Genomic DNA, 15113 nt, shown 5'->3' with positions numbered 1-15113 from the left:
AACTTAATAACTGAACTTATAACCATATAAAATGTACAGGCCACTGGCTCCATTTCTACAAGGGAAATTTTACGAAGCTATTTTCCTAGAGGACGGGGAGGGAAGGGCAAAAGCCAAACTGACACTTGGATTTACCTTTGCGCTTGTGCCTGGGTTTGTGAGGTTTTTTGTCTGAAGGAAAGAGAGCTAAATCCAAATTATAAGAATGAAATATTTTAAAAGTCTTTTTAAAAAAAAAAAACTTTTGAATTACAAAACGGTACTGATGTTTTATTCTTAGCACTTTTACATCCGCAAGGACTACAGAATGAGGTATAGAATCTTTTACAGTACAGAACGTAAAAGAAAATGCAAAAGCATTCATTAACATCTCAGGGGATCATGAAATATCCTTGTAATAAATGTATCTATTTTGGATCCACATTATAAAAAAGACAGCTGGTTACCAAGATTGTACTACTTTTAGTGATTAATCCAGAGAGCTACCTAACTCAAACCAAACAGTTCTCATATACAAGAGAGGCATCTCCAAAGCAAGAACTAGTTGTGCTAGAAAACTGAATGTTCATCCAATTATCAAATGAAAATGGAGGCGTAGGACAGAAATGCTTGGATTTGGTTTTTAAGGTAAAAATTAAATGCAAGATACCATGCAGTTTTGCCTTCAAAACAAGAATTATTTCAGGCAATGAGAGGAACAGAAAGAAATATACGGCACACACAGGAAAACCTATTAAAGCATCTGAAGGTTTCTTCCACAGCAAACAGTCTGCACTCTTTCCAATAACCACAGTTGGCTAATTCATTCAGCTCAACAGGCACAGATCACGAATTAAACAAGTTACATAAATTTCCATAAGCCAAACACAATATGGGCTAATGAGGAAAGATTTCCATTTGCTTCTTCGTCTGAAGTACGACACTAATGTATTAAGTATAGTCACAATCACGTGAGGCCTCAAACCGCTCATGATAAAATCACAGGGCTTTAAGAGATTGGCTAAAGGTTTTCAAGCGCAAAATTCTAAAGCAAAAATAAAACCTCTTAAGCATTTGAGAAGCCTCTTAAGCGTCTGTAACGTGAGCACCTTGCTAACTGAGTTCATGGAAACGTTACTGAAACATAATCACCGGAGTCGGGTTCGAATTGCCCTCCCCTGTTACCTGTTACTTGCGGCACATACGGTACCGACAACCTCTCGACACTGTAACCGCTTCCGCCTAGTGACTCCGCGATCTTGTTGGTCAAAAAGCATAAACTTTTGTCATGCTTCTCTAAAGATTTCGGAAGCCTGTCAGGGTGATCAAAACAAAAGTCACGCAGAATTATTTAAATTACTGAGCACAAATAAGTTAACACGCAAGCACTCCAGATCAACGCCTAAAGACAACGATAAACACAACTTAAACTATAATTAGTAACAGAAAAATCGGTGTCGTTTTGGTGACTAATTGGACCATAAGAACACACGGCCTGTGGTCCCATATGTTAAGCATTCGGCTGGGATTCCTTCTCCAGTAACATCCCAATGGGGCAAGTCAGCCTTAATTATTCTGTGGGTCTTCACACATCAGATGATGAAAAGGAATCAATTCATCTTTAACTTCCATGCTAATTAAAACTGAGAGAAGAAAATCAGAAGTGCAGCTCACTGATGATGAGTGAAGCACGTATTACGATGCTAAATGCTAGGAAGCACTTGCCCAAGGGGAGCATCCAAGTTCACTTTCTGTTCAAACTGCCAGATACTATCTTATGCTAACGCTTTCAGCATCGCACTGCTTTGGCAGCCTCAAGTTTGAATAAAGTATTGTTTGCATATATCTTTCATTTGAAGAGCAAGGGAGAATGCAGGGCATAACACTGATCTCCTTAAAACATTCTCTCTCCCACCATGCGACGAGTACTGTTATCTTTTACTGAAAGTCTCGAACAGGGTATTGTACTCACTTAAAGGCTGGCTTATTTATCTATGAGAACATGTTATATTTTAGAGATATGTCTCCATATTAAAAAAAAAGGCAAGGTAAGGTTTTTCACCAAGGATAGACTCCATGTGTGCATGAGTCTACATTTATAACGTACAAGAACTTTGTTATAGCAAAGGAAGAAGTCAGATGCGTTAAATGACAGAAATCCAAAACGACTGTTATAAACCACCAGAAACCATCCTAGCAGGAGTGTAATCCTTGACAATCGCCATTGGTTGGTTTCTAAGTCAGCAGTACCCCTTCCTTAAAATGTAAAGAATCAACATACATGCACTTCTCTCTGAAAATATGCTCTGGTAGAAAATAAGGAGCTTCCATAGTTCGAATTTCAATCACCTGAAAAATATCCAAAAACAAACCAAAACAAAATGAAAACCTTGCCCCTCACAACCTGGCTCTGAAAATTCGGGAAACTAAAAACAGAGAAATTAAACATTTATTAAAAATACCGGCACTTTATTTTGGAATTTAAGCTACATTTTAGAGCCCAAATGCTCATTTTATTTTCACATTTATTATTTCAAATTATTTCACATTTATTATTTCAAAACTTCAGTTGGTCTCAAAACCATGAGAATAAAATAATACACATAGTAAAAAACAACAAGAACGTATTACATTTGATTAAGCCTACCACAACAGGATAAGAACACCTATTTTCTCAAATGCCACTGCCCTGGACCAAGCACTGGGCCCTCAGCACCCTCATTCTCCTGTGCCATCTTCTGGGGCCCGTGCATGAGGTCTCAATGCGCTTCTGGGATCTGTCCCCTCCACCCCACTGGGGGCAACTTGGAGGGGGCAATCTGCTTTTGTAACATTTGTATCTCTCATGACAGGCATCAAATATTAGCTCAAACAATTGCTTAACAAACCAATGTTTTCTTTCTTAGAATGCACTGAACACCTACATTTTAGCGTGGACTGGGAGATGTGCTTCCAATATTATAAAAATAAGGCTCTCCTTGACCGATATCTTTAAAGAATAAAAATTAGAGTGGACTCTCTCTGCCAGGTAAGTGAAACATGTATTAAAATTGTGCAAGTAGCTATTAAATGAGGTACTGCTGAAAAAAGCTGAATATAGTTGAATGTTTTCTCCAATAATTCAACCTGTGGAGGCACACCTGGGTGGCTTAGCTGGTTAAGCGACCGACTTCTCACGGTTCGTGAGTTCGAGCCCCACACTGGGCTCTGTGCTGACAGCGTAGAGCCTCTGTGCTGACAGCGTAGAGTCTCTGTCCCTTCCCTGTGCATGTGCACATGCTCTCTCTCCCAAAAATAGACATTAAAAAAAACATTCAACCTCTGAGATCTGGCTCAAACAGATTGGCTTAAAACAATAACTAAAATAGTATAAACCAGTATAATAAAAAATGATTTCGATGCTAAGATTCATAACGGTTTAAAGGGAAAACAATTATGTAAGAATTCACATGACTTATTCTAGAAGAAAACCACGTATTCTACTTGACCACCACACAAAAAAGTTCTAATAAAACGACAGGCACCAAAGAAAATATAAACACTAACTGTAGTTTGAGTTTCAATTAGTCACTACTAAAAAAGTGATGCATATTTTTACAGCATTATCTTTATAATTTGACACACGATCATCAAAATCGAAAATCATCATCTCTGGAAGAAAATCAGTCATTTTTATATAGAAATCAAGTTGAAGAACTTTCCTAAATACGTTACCTTGCTGACGTGCTGGCAAAACGCTGGGACGGCTATCATCTGACTTACAAAGTTGAGATAGGCCGCAACCAGAGCCATGATTCCACAGCGATGGAACATGGACAAATTATCCTCATTGATAATCGCACTGTCCTTTAATAAAAAAACAAACACGGCTGACGGATCAAGGTCTTACGCTCCACCAGCATTTTCTCTATGACTATGCTGAAAAACGGCAGGTCGTCTGGAGTGCTGATAAAAATGTCACCTAATAAGAAGTTATTTTTTAAAGAATTGTAAAAGGAAAATAAATGTCCATATACAGAGGAGTTAAATCTCTCAAATAGCTCTGTCTTAGAAAAGTCTTTTGGGGTCGGGGGCAGGAAATAAATAAAAAGACACACGTGTATATATATGCACACATACACATACACGTATCTTATATTAAAATACACATCTGATATGTATTCCCATTACATGCCGTCTTTTTTTTTTTTTTAAAACGTTTATTTATTTTTGAGACAGAGAGAGACACAGCATGAACAGGGGAGGGGCAGAGAGAGAGGGAGACACAGAATCGGAAGCAGGCTCCAGGCTCTGAGCCATCGGCCCAGAGCCCAACGCGGGGCTCGAAGTCGCGGACCGCGAGATTGTGACCTGAGCCGAAGTCGGACGCTTAACCGACTGAGCCACCCAGGCGCCCCTACATGCCGTCCTTTCAATACATAACGGTTACACTCCGATTAAATAGCTACACTCGTAACGGCTATGGACTGACCCTCTCCCCCGCCAGACCGAGAGCATGGGCAGAGGGACCGTGCTGTTCTTTCAACACAGTATTCCCATGGCTTTGAACAAATTTAGCACACAACTGATGCTCATTCAGTATTTGTTAAAAGAATGGATGTGATCATAACCTTGAGTATTTTAGATTTAAAAGTAGACGCCTCCCTTTTAAACTTCATGTCCGGGTGGCTCAGTCGGTTAAGTGTCCGGCTCTTGATTTTAGTTCAGGCCCTGACCTCACGGTTCATGAGTTCGAGCCCTGAGTTGCGCTCTGCACTGTTGGCACAAAGCCTACCTGGGGTTCTCTCTCTGCCCCTTCTCCTCTCCCTCCAGCTCTCAGAATAAATACGTAAACTAAAAAAATAAAAATGAAATGAATGACGTTGGATAAAGGCAACACCACTATAAAGATGGTATCTGGTTCATAAAGAAAACTGTTTTCTTCAGTGAAAGATGATGAAAGCATACCTGTAAAGCAATGGCTAATCGAATGAGATCAATAACCACTTCCTCATTGGCCAATTCAATAGTGATGAGAGCAAGAGAAGTATAAAGTAGCTCATAGTTTTTCTGAACATTGTCTTCCTCTTTACAGCCCAAATATATGTGCCGATATAGTTGTTGCCCGTTCTGAAAAGGGAAATGACAGAGGAAGAAGGTGACTTTGCTTAAAGTGTAGTACAGACAGATGTCCCATGCCCAGAACCGCGTACACAGTAGCCCTTATTACATAACTAAACATGGAAGAGAAACTGAAGCTGATAACCAGATGATCATATTGTATTACGACTATCAATATCAACAAACGAACTACAAGCTAACATCAGAGTTGAAGAATGAATCATAAATAAAAACAGCAAGTAGGAAACAGTTCTAGTGTAAACAATGAAAATGCTTTTAGTGATCATTTGTAAAGACAAAAGCAACTTATGGATTGACTCGGGAAAAAGGTGAAACGGCTGACAGAATCATGGGAGAGACTTCTGCAACGCAGCCTTGGCAAGGATAAAAGAAAACAAAACATCTGGCTCCGGGGAAATGCGCTCGGGCTCCTGGCCTTCACAGGCAGTCTCCTGTGTGGCGGCTTAGGGGCTGTCAGGGAGGAGCGCCCGCAGGTTCTGCTGTACTCTGGCATGGAGGGACCGTGGAGGGACGACGGAGGGACCAAAGGCCAGCCCAGAGCCCTGTACGAGGGAGAGGTTATCCCACTCCAGGGACTGCAAAAGGGTCCCCCCAAACCAAACTAATCTAAGTAAGCTGATACAGAATACGGAAGCTTTCCCTATTCAAAGCATTCCTGGGTATGGGGCCAACTGCTAAGTGAGAGCTAACAAAAACAGGAGCGTGTTTCCCATTTAAAGTCACCGTGTGGTAACGAACTCAACTCGCTGCACTGATTCTCCACACGAACTGCAGCTACAATCCCTGGGAGACTGGAATGACCACTGTGTTTCTACCCTCCCTGCTGCCCATCCCAATATGATTTATGGTTACGAAGCCCAAGCCTCGGTATTTTTAAAGCACTGAGCTCCCCAGGTGATTCTGACATGCAGCCGGGATGAAGAACACTAGGGGCTTAGTCTTTCAGACGTGGAGGGACTTGACCTGAACACTCCGGACTTGTTTCTCAGCAGATTCATCTGGTTGTTCACGTCGGGGAAAGAGCCGATGGGCAAGACCAGCACAGTCTCCTGAGTCCAGAGTCTGTCTCTCTCAAATGGTTCTATACTTGGGCGTGTGACAATGGTGTATGCACTGGGCCCTCCCCGACCGTTTCCGGAATCCTGTGGCTCCCGAACACGATCAACGTCAAAGCTCGCACACGTGGGAGTTTAGATACCGGGCTCTTTAAGTGATTTAAGGTGGTTTTCGACCTACTGCATACCCATCATGTTAGATAACTTGAAAATCGAACAGTACGTACTATGATAACAGAGTGCAAATCAGCGTGAGGACTTCACGAAGCCGTTTGGCATGGTCTAGCAAATCTGAAGAACCCATGACCCCTTACTTGGCAAGGCCTCTCCTACGGGCCTCAGAGAAACGGGCTGCCCACAGCACACCACGCGTACAGTAACACTCACGGCAGCCCGGTCCACGACAGCCCCAAACTAAGGACCATTCAAACGTCCCCGACAGGAGAACGCGTAACTTAGTGTGTTCGTGGTCCGCAACACTACGCGGCTACGCATGTGAACAAAATTTACCAAAGCGGAGCTAAACGAAAGGAGACCTAAGAGTACACGGGACACGGTCTGGTTCCTTTCCTACAAAATACAAAAACTGACAAAACCCTACTACTGTATTGTTCAGGGAGCTACAGATGAACACGTAGGTGGCAAACCGTGAAGGGGGGGGGGGGGGGGAAGCAACGAGCCCGTTTTCATGAAAGAACAGGGATTTCCCGCCGAGGAAGACACGGGGCTGTGGTGGGCCGGGCGCGGCGGCGCCTCCGCCGTTGGGCCAACCGGACGGTGCCCGCACCTGCTACATCGCAAAACAACTCGTACTTTCTTCCTCCGCGGGATTCCCTGAACTGCCGACACCGTTCCCGAGAGCTCCCCCGTGTGGCGACATTCGGTCAGGAGTAGAGCTTTGGGCACCAGATACCGAGCGGCGACGGCTCGTCCTTGTGCCCGGAAGCGTCAGGAAATGAGAGGCGAAGGAACGCCTCCCAACCTCAACTGTGAAGCTTCCTGCCTGGGACGCGGTTCTCCAAACACAGACCCAAAGCCTAAGATGTCCCTAAGGCGCGGGGATGGAGCAGTCTTGGGCTGGGTAGCGATATCCAGAGGGCGATCCATCATCCCCTGACTAGACAGCCCCAACTTTATTCCCTTTAGGCCTCTGCTGATATCGCCTCAAGGTGCCAGTTAAAGCTGCATAAGAAACCAAGCAACATTTTGACTCACAGAATAAACTGGAAGGTAAATGAAAAAGGCTGTCCAGTTATAAAAATAAAATTGAATTTGACAAAAATGAACAGATCACACCGCGATACACCAGAAAGAAAAGGTTCATACTAACAGTACCAAATGCTTTGCCAGTTATTTAACATTATAAAATGGAAGGATAACTAATCCAGAGACCTTTAAAAATTCAAAACTTTTAATAATTTAGACATGGAATAATAGTCTAATCTTTCAGTCCAACTGGACCCTTCCAAACTGGTTGGCTCGCAAAATTAAGCAATGAAAAGGAGTATTTGTTACTGTCATACTAGATAAAATAAAATGAATCCAGTCCTTAAATTCAGGATTGCTTAATGTCATTACATAAAGTCAAAACCTAAAAGTTAACTATCAATGAGTTTTCAAAATTCATTCTATTTATCATGATTAAAATTTCTTCAGTGATGAGAAACAACTTCTTTCGTTAACTGGATAATATAAAGAAATACTGAAAAAGTAAAAGCTGGAAAGAGTTAATGCCTTTGCCCTATTTATTAACCACTTTTTTCATATATAACATAGCCAAACAAAGAATCATTTTACTCACATTAATTCAGTGACGGTATTTCATTAATCATTTTTTAAATTATTTTAGAAAGAGCATACACATCTGTGAGTGGGGGAAACGGGCAGAGGGAGAAAACAAGAGCGAGAGCGAGCGAGAGAGAGAGAGAGAGAGAGAGAGAGAGAGAGCGCGTGTGCAAGTGGGGGAAACGGAGAGAAAGAATCTGAAGCAGGCTCCATGCTGAGCAGGAGGGCTTGACAAAGGGATTGACACAGGTCAATCCCATGACCCTGGGATCGTGACCTGAGGGATAAAGAGTCGGACGCTCAACCGACTGAGCCACCCAGGCACCCCTATAAATCATTTTTCAAATGAAGGGGTTTTTTTCAATTTTTAAAATGTTTGTTTATTTTTGAGAGAGCAAGCGAGCCCTCAATGAAGTTTTAAACTGTAGGGGCATTAACTTGAAACACAGCAATCAACAGTAATAGCAAAACAAAAGATGGTGACAGGGACAAAGCATGGCCTAGTAATGAGCCAAAAAAAGAACGGGTGTTACAGACGTCTGCATCTATCTTCCTATGGGGCTGTCTGCTGTTCCCTGCACCTCTAAAGACCAAAGCACTTATCCACCATGACTGGGATTATCTTGAAGCCAGCTGGCATGTTTGTGTCATGGAGACTGTTGTATCTCTCAATGTGGAGCTCAGAATCTAGCAAATACTCAAGCTTTGGATGAAGAATACACAGAAAAATTATTCACTATGCTAAATAACTTAAAAGTTAATGTCATGATTTTCTAAATTCAGCTACCAGCCAAGAAACCTACAAAATTTAAGTGATCGGGGGGCGCCTGGATGGCTCAGTTGGTTAAGTGTCCAACTTTGGCCTCAGGTCACGATCTCAAGCTTTGTGAGTTCAAGTCCGGCATCGGGCTCCGTGCTGGCAGTGCAGAGCCTCCTTGGGATTCTCTCTCTCTGTCCCTCCTTCTTGCTCTCTGCCCCTCCCCCACTTGCACGTGCGCTTGCTCTCTAAGTAAATAAATAAATTTAAATAATCATAATGAAAATCTAGTTAAGTATGATTCAGAAGGGCAGAAAATCCAGCTTCGGCTCAGGCTCAGGTCACGATCTCGCAGTTTGTGGGTTTGAGCCCTGCACTGGGCTCTGTGCTGGCAGCTCAGAGCCTGGAACCTGCTTCGGATTCTGTGTCTCCTTCTCTCTCTGCCCCTCCCCCCATCTCAAAAATGAACTTTAAAAAAAAAAAAAAAAGATGGCAGCTTGAGACTTCCAACTCCAAACCTGAACGGCTTCCTTTTAAGGTCACAGATCAATATATAACTACCTAACAAGTCAAACAGCTATAACTTATATCATGCATTATTTTTATGAAAATAATCTTACCTTTTTCATGAAACTTGTGTCTTGTCTACAAATTTTTTCTCTTTTTATCTTTAGGTCAGCTACATCTGGTATTATTCTAGAGACAACAGATCATTTTTCATGAATAGCATATTTAGTTATAAAATCGTACCTTCTAGGGCATATCATAGTTATACTTAGGAATTCGAACTTTTCAACACATTTCAATGAGCATTTGAAATAAGCCTATATGTAATGATACTACTGAATTACCAACCTCAATTAAGGGGAATTTCATAAAATCATCTTGACTCCTGTCATTCCTAAGTTTAAAGCAAAGCCAAAATAAAAGTCACATGACTAGCGATTACTAATAGACGAGATCTCTGCAAATGCATTAAAAGACCTTTAAACATTTGCTCTCTTAATTAATAAATTGCCTCAATACCAATTAAACTTTGAATAAATCTTAAAAATCTTAGATGAAAAAAATCACAATATTAAATACATTAAATTTAAAAACATTATCATTAAGCCTATTTCAAAATGGCCCAATACCTGATCCCTCGAAGTTTTGCCCTGTTGTCATGGCGATCCATGAGGTTATGCATTACTTCCAAGACTAACTGTCTCAGTTCATAGTCTTCCATGAGGGATGGTGATAACAAAGGATCCAGAAAAGACCCAGGTAGTGCAGTAACAATTGTCTTTGCTTTATATCCAGAGGTCACCTGATTACAGGGAGGAAAAACAAAGCAACAAAAAACCTTTGTCATGAATCCTTCTTTGATTAAATGCTCAAACTGTTTTATAAGAACCATAAACTTAGGGAAACAGCAATTATGAACATAAGCCTGAATGAAAAACAAAGAGGAAACTTCTAAGGTAGTGAGGGTTTTACTGAATTTACAAAAATACCATAATGAAGAGAATAAAATTAATACAAGCACGTGCTTACCACGTGCCAGGCACGAATCTAAAGATGCACTGTATGAGTATTAACCTCATCTTCTCCTCATCCCTATGAGGCAGGCATCAGTGTGTACCCCCGTTTGGTGAAGAGAAGAGGCTCAGAGAGGGTTAAGAATCTATGAGACAGGTAGTCAGTACTAAATGGACACAAGGTATTAGGTAGCAAATAGCACAGGTAAGACCTCAAAATTTTAAATTTAAATTGGCAAATTTTTCTTCTAAAGTAAACAGTTTAGGTTAACAGGAATACATTTTTATTTTGGAAAGCTGTACTTTATTCATTACTTGCTCTGACATTTCCAGATGTTATCTCCATGTTCCAAATTTATTATTTTTTTTTTTAATTTTTTTTTTTTATTTATTTTTGGGACAGAGAGAGGCAGAGCATGAACGGGGGAGGGGCAGAGAGAGAGGGAGACACAGAATCGGAAACAGGCTCCAGGCTCCGAGCCATCAGCCCAGAGCCCGACGCGGGGCTCGAACTCACGGACCGCGAGATCGTGACCTGGCTGAAGTCGGACGCTTAACCGACTGCGCCACCCAAGCGCCCCCCAAATTTAAAGCTTTTAAAGAGAAAATACTTAAATGCTATTAAACATTTTAACCATACCACATAGACATTCATTCGGGTGACTAAGTGGTACAATTAGGATCAGAGACAAGATGATTTATTCAGGGTACTTGTTTTTAATGAAAAGGCTTAAAAACAAAAGAAATTCCAGGTGGGGAATCTCTACATTCAGGATTACAAATATGAACATCTGACATTTACATTTGGGCACTTACTACAATTTGAGGTGATTTTATTTATTTTTAAATGTTTATTTATTTATTGAGAGAGACAGAGAGACAGTGAGAGGGAGAGAGGGAGGGAGGGAGGGAGGGAGTGATGGAGGGAAGGAGGGAGGGAAAGAGGGAGGGAGGGAAAGAGGGAGGGAGAGAAAGAGGGAGGGAGAGAGGGGAACATGGGAAAGAGAAGGAAAGAGAGAATCCCAAGCAGGTTCCACACTCAGCTCAGAGGTCAACACTGGGCTCGATCTCACCAACTGTGAGATTATGACCTGAGCCGAAATCAGGAGTCAGAGGCTTAACTGACTGAGCCACCCAGGCGTCCCTCGGACGGAGGTGATTTTATAAGTAAGCAAGGAAATTGGTAGGACAACTGCTACCCACCTAGAAAAGTTAAAAATATATCCAAGTCTCACATCACAGACATAAATCAACTTCAAAGATGCAGCTATGGAAAACTAAATTTTACGGGCACCTGGGTGGCTCAGGTGGTTAAGTGTCTGATTCTGATTTCGGTTTAGGTCATCATCTCATAGTTTGTGCGACTGAGCCCCACACTGGGCTTTGCTCTGACAGCATGGATCCTGCCTGAGATTCTCTCTCTTTCTCTGACCCTCCTCTGTTTGCTCTTAAGCATGCACTTTCTCTCTCTCTCAAAATAAATTTTTAAAAAAAGAGCCAAATTTGAGAAACTTTTATAAGAAAATATAAACAAAATGCATTAGTATCATAAGAGGGGGTAAGGGTTCTTTTTTTTTTTTTTTAATTTTTTAAATGTTTTTATTTATTTTTGAGACACAGAGAGACAGAGCATGAGCAGGGGAGGGGCAGAGAGAGAGGGAGACACAGAATCCAAAGCAGGCTCCAGGCTCTGAGCTGTCAGCACAGAGCCCAATGCAGGGCTCAAACCCACGGACTGTGAGATCATGACCTGAGCTGAAGTCGAACGCCCAACTGACTGAGCCACCCTGGCGCCCCGAGGAGGTAAGGGTTCTTAAATAGCATACAAATAAGAAGGCACAAAACATATGAAAGGACTGATAAATGTTGGCATATTTTGAAAACTTCTGTAAGGCAAGCACAATAACCAGAATTAAAAATGAAACACAAAAGATATTCCTAATCTCTAGGTATGAAATATTTCTTTTAAAAAATGGGATCATGTGTATAATGAAGATTTCCTAAAACAGATTTTAAAGATCTTTAAAGATAAAGATTTGGAAAGGACACACATTCCAAATAATCAGCTCCTAGTTTGTTCTAGATAGTCAAATCAAAGATGAAAATAATTACTATAAAATATTCAGAGGACTTCACATATTAGGTATGCTTTTCGTTTTTAGCTATTTATAGCTGAATTGTTATCCAAACAAGAAGTCATTATTTGGTCAGTGTACGAAAGAAATGGCCTGATTTGTAACAAGAACATGGTTTCACATTCAAGTTCTAGTCTTCAGCTCCAAGCCTCTGGGCCCAAGCATCTTCGTGTATGAAACACAATACTTTCTACCCTTTATATGTTTTGTCATTGTGGAGGTCAAAATAAGATGACAGAAGTGAGGAATAAACAGTAAAAGAATAAAATAAAATATTTAAGAATATAAGCCATAGGGAAAAGACTAACCATAAATAGATAGTATCTTACAGTACAAGAAAATGTTGATAACGCCAAGCTGTTCTTTTAACCTCTTCAATAATGGAAGTGTATTCTTCACTTATCTTAAATGCCTTACCATAAGTAAAGATCTCAGCAACATTATCTGAATCCGCCTGGTTCCCAAATCCCTAAGATATACAAAATACTGGTATTATCTTATTAATAGTTATTGACATTAACATTATTTCCTTTATTGGTTAATTTTAAAACTCTATTTTGGTTACAGACTGTTTTCATACTAGCTAAAGTCATGGCTCACTTTATATCCAAGTCAATTTCATATAAATTAAAGAGTTCTATGTAAAACACAAACACAAAAATTCAAACAGAAATTAAAAAGCTATTAGCTCTCAAAGAAAACAGACCAATAATGTAATGATATTCAACCATATGAGCCCACAATGAAGCAACCCCAGTTAAAAGATGCTACAAATTGGAGAATGTATTTATCTTGAATATAACTGACATAGTAACCATTTAACATGTATCCATAAGCAGGAATGGACAGATGATTCAAAAAAAGAGCTAACAACTGGAAAAGGTTATCTAATTAATGTCAAAGAAATATAAATCAAATTGAGACTATCGTTTCTTTATTAAATTAAAAACACAAATATTTACAAACTAAAGCTGTAGCATGTTGTAAAATCAAATCAAACTATAAAATGAGGAAGCCAAAACATATGATCTTTGGGGCGCCTGGGTGGCGCAGTCGGTTAAGCGTCCGACTTCAGCCAGGTCACGATCTCGCGGTCCGTGAGTTCGAGCCCCGCGTCAGGCTCTGGGCTGATGGCTCGGAGCCTGGAGCCTGTTTCCGATTCTGTGTCTCCCTCTCTCTCTGACCCTCCCCCGTTCATGCTCTGTCTCTCTCTGTCCCAAAAAATAAAAAAAAATAAAAAAAAAACGTTGAAAAAAAAAAAAAAAACAACAAAAAAAACACAAAACATATGATCTTTAAAATCACTCTCAGTTCTAAAATTCTGGGAATAAGTCAACATTCTGGCAAAAGCGACATTCATCTTTAAAATTATGACAGGAAATCTGAAGTGTTACCCTATATCACGTAGATACACAGACAATGTCCAAGCTAAATAAACCTTCAACCTACTCAATATAAGACATAGAAAACTTGAGAATGTATGATATATTGAAAACTGATTCTAAAATCACACAATGTTGATGCAACTGGTTAGCAATCTAGTGCCATAAAAACAATGTTTTCCACAGGATTTTTATTACTAATGATTTAAAAAAAACCATTTTATAACATCACAATGAAATTAAACCCAAGATTAAATTAAAATTTACAGACTGAGAACATAGGAAAACTACATAATCATACCCTAGTTGACTGATATCCAAAGTGTGAGTGGATGTTCCAAAAACGGGTACTTTTCCCATAATGAACATCATGATTTCTGACCTCTGATAATCTGGTAGGTTACTTCCAAAAAATCCTATGAAAATATTAGGATCAAGTTAGGATAAATCTTACACATTGAAAAGGTTATTTTTCCATAATACAAAATCATAACACATTTTTAATCAAAGCTTTCAGTATGTGGTAAAACAATGTCTTTCGGTTACATATAACACTAAAAATATTATTTTTTTAAATTTTTTAATTTTATTTTTGAGAGAGAGAGAGAGAGAGACAGACAGAGTGCGAGAGGGTGAGGGGCGAGGGTGGGTGGGACACCGAATCTGAAGCAGGCTCCAGGCTCTGAGCTATAGGCACAGAGCCTGACACGGGGCTCGAAGTCACGGACCATGTGATCATGACCTGAGCTGAAGTCGGACGCTTAACTGACTGAGCCACCCAGGTACCCCTAACTCTAAAGGTATTCTAATTTCTTTTGTCCAAAATCACTTAATCATGTATAGAAGATGTGCAGTACAGAGTAATACTTAGATAAAACAGTAAACGTCTGACAGTCTTTTGCATATAGTTTACAGTGGCAAACCATCATCGATTTGAGTTGGACCTTTAGAAAAAGGACGGAAAAAAAAAAAAAAACCCTTTGGTAGTATTTCTGATGAAATTTTTGTTTGCATAGTGTGAGCCTAACTTCTTTTTCTGGTAAGGAAGTCAGTAATTAGGCCAATTTTGGTAATATTGGTGAAGAAGTAAAAAATTTGGTCGCTACTTTGGCTTCCTAAAATTGCTGAGATGTTGTAGAATGTCATTACAAAGGACCACATTTACATTTTAACCCAGTGGGTTAATTCAATATGTATAACTCAACTAATGCAAAAAAATAGTAATAACTTATTTACTTGTCATTTTTCTCATGCACTCTTAGGTCTTGTGGATATTTTAAATTTATCTGCTGTGGCTTTTAATGGTTTACTTCCTAGTTTAAAAGACTTAAGTAAGACATTTAGTTATCACTTGCTCAAACTTCAAACTTTGTTGTTTC

General features: G+C 40.1%; 1 protein-coding gene across 4 annotated transcripts in view; it reads right to left on the bottom strand.

Moving 5' to 3' along the window:
* Positions 1 to 15113, bottom strand: part of EFR3A (EFR3 homolog A) — a 105980-nt gene that overhangs the window by 23032 nt on the left and 67835 nt on the right. For 2 of the 4 annotated variants that reach the window (XM_058699097.1, XM_058699096.1), the window contains exons 11-19: positions 14036 to 14150; positions 12770 to 12821; positions 9834 to 10006; positions 9318 to 9393; positions 4927 to 5088; positions 3694 to 3825; positions 2261 to 2328; positions 1165 to 1292; positions 136 to 186 (exon numbers count right to left, since the gene is read on the bottom strand). In XM_058699097.1, the coding sequence (XP_058555080.1) occupies positions 136 to 186; positions 1165 to 1292; positions 2261 to 2328; positions 3694 to 3825; positions 4927 to 5088; positions 9318 to 9393; positions 9834 to 10006; positions 12770 to 12821; positions 14036 to 14150 (957 nt within the window). The remainder of the gene's footprint in view (positions 1 to 135; positions 187 to 1164; positions 1293 to 2260; positions 2329 to 3693; positions 3826 to 4926; positions 5089 to 9317; positions 9394 to 9833; positions 10007 to 12769; positions 12822 to 14035; positions 14151 to 15113) is intronic. The other 2 variants (XM_058699095.1, XM_058699098.1) reach the window with 1 other exon arrangement.

The sequence above is a fragment of the Neofelis nebulosa genome, chromosome 14, assembly GCF_028018385.1.
Source record: "Neofelis nebulosa isolate mNeoNeb1 chromosome 14, mNeoNeb1.pri, whole genome shotgun sequence".
In the NCBI taxonomy this organism is placed as follows: domain Eukaryota; kingdom Metazoa; phylum Chordata; class Mammalia; order Carnivora; family Felidae; genus Neofelis; species Neofelis nebulosa.
This window is presented reverse-complemented; position numbering and strand designations above follow the sequence as displayed.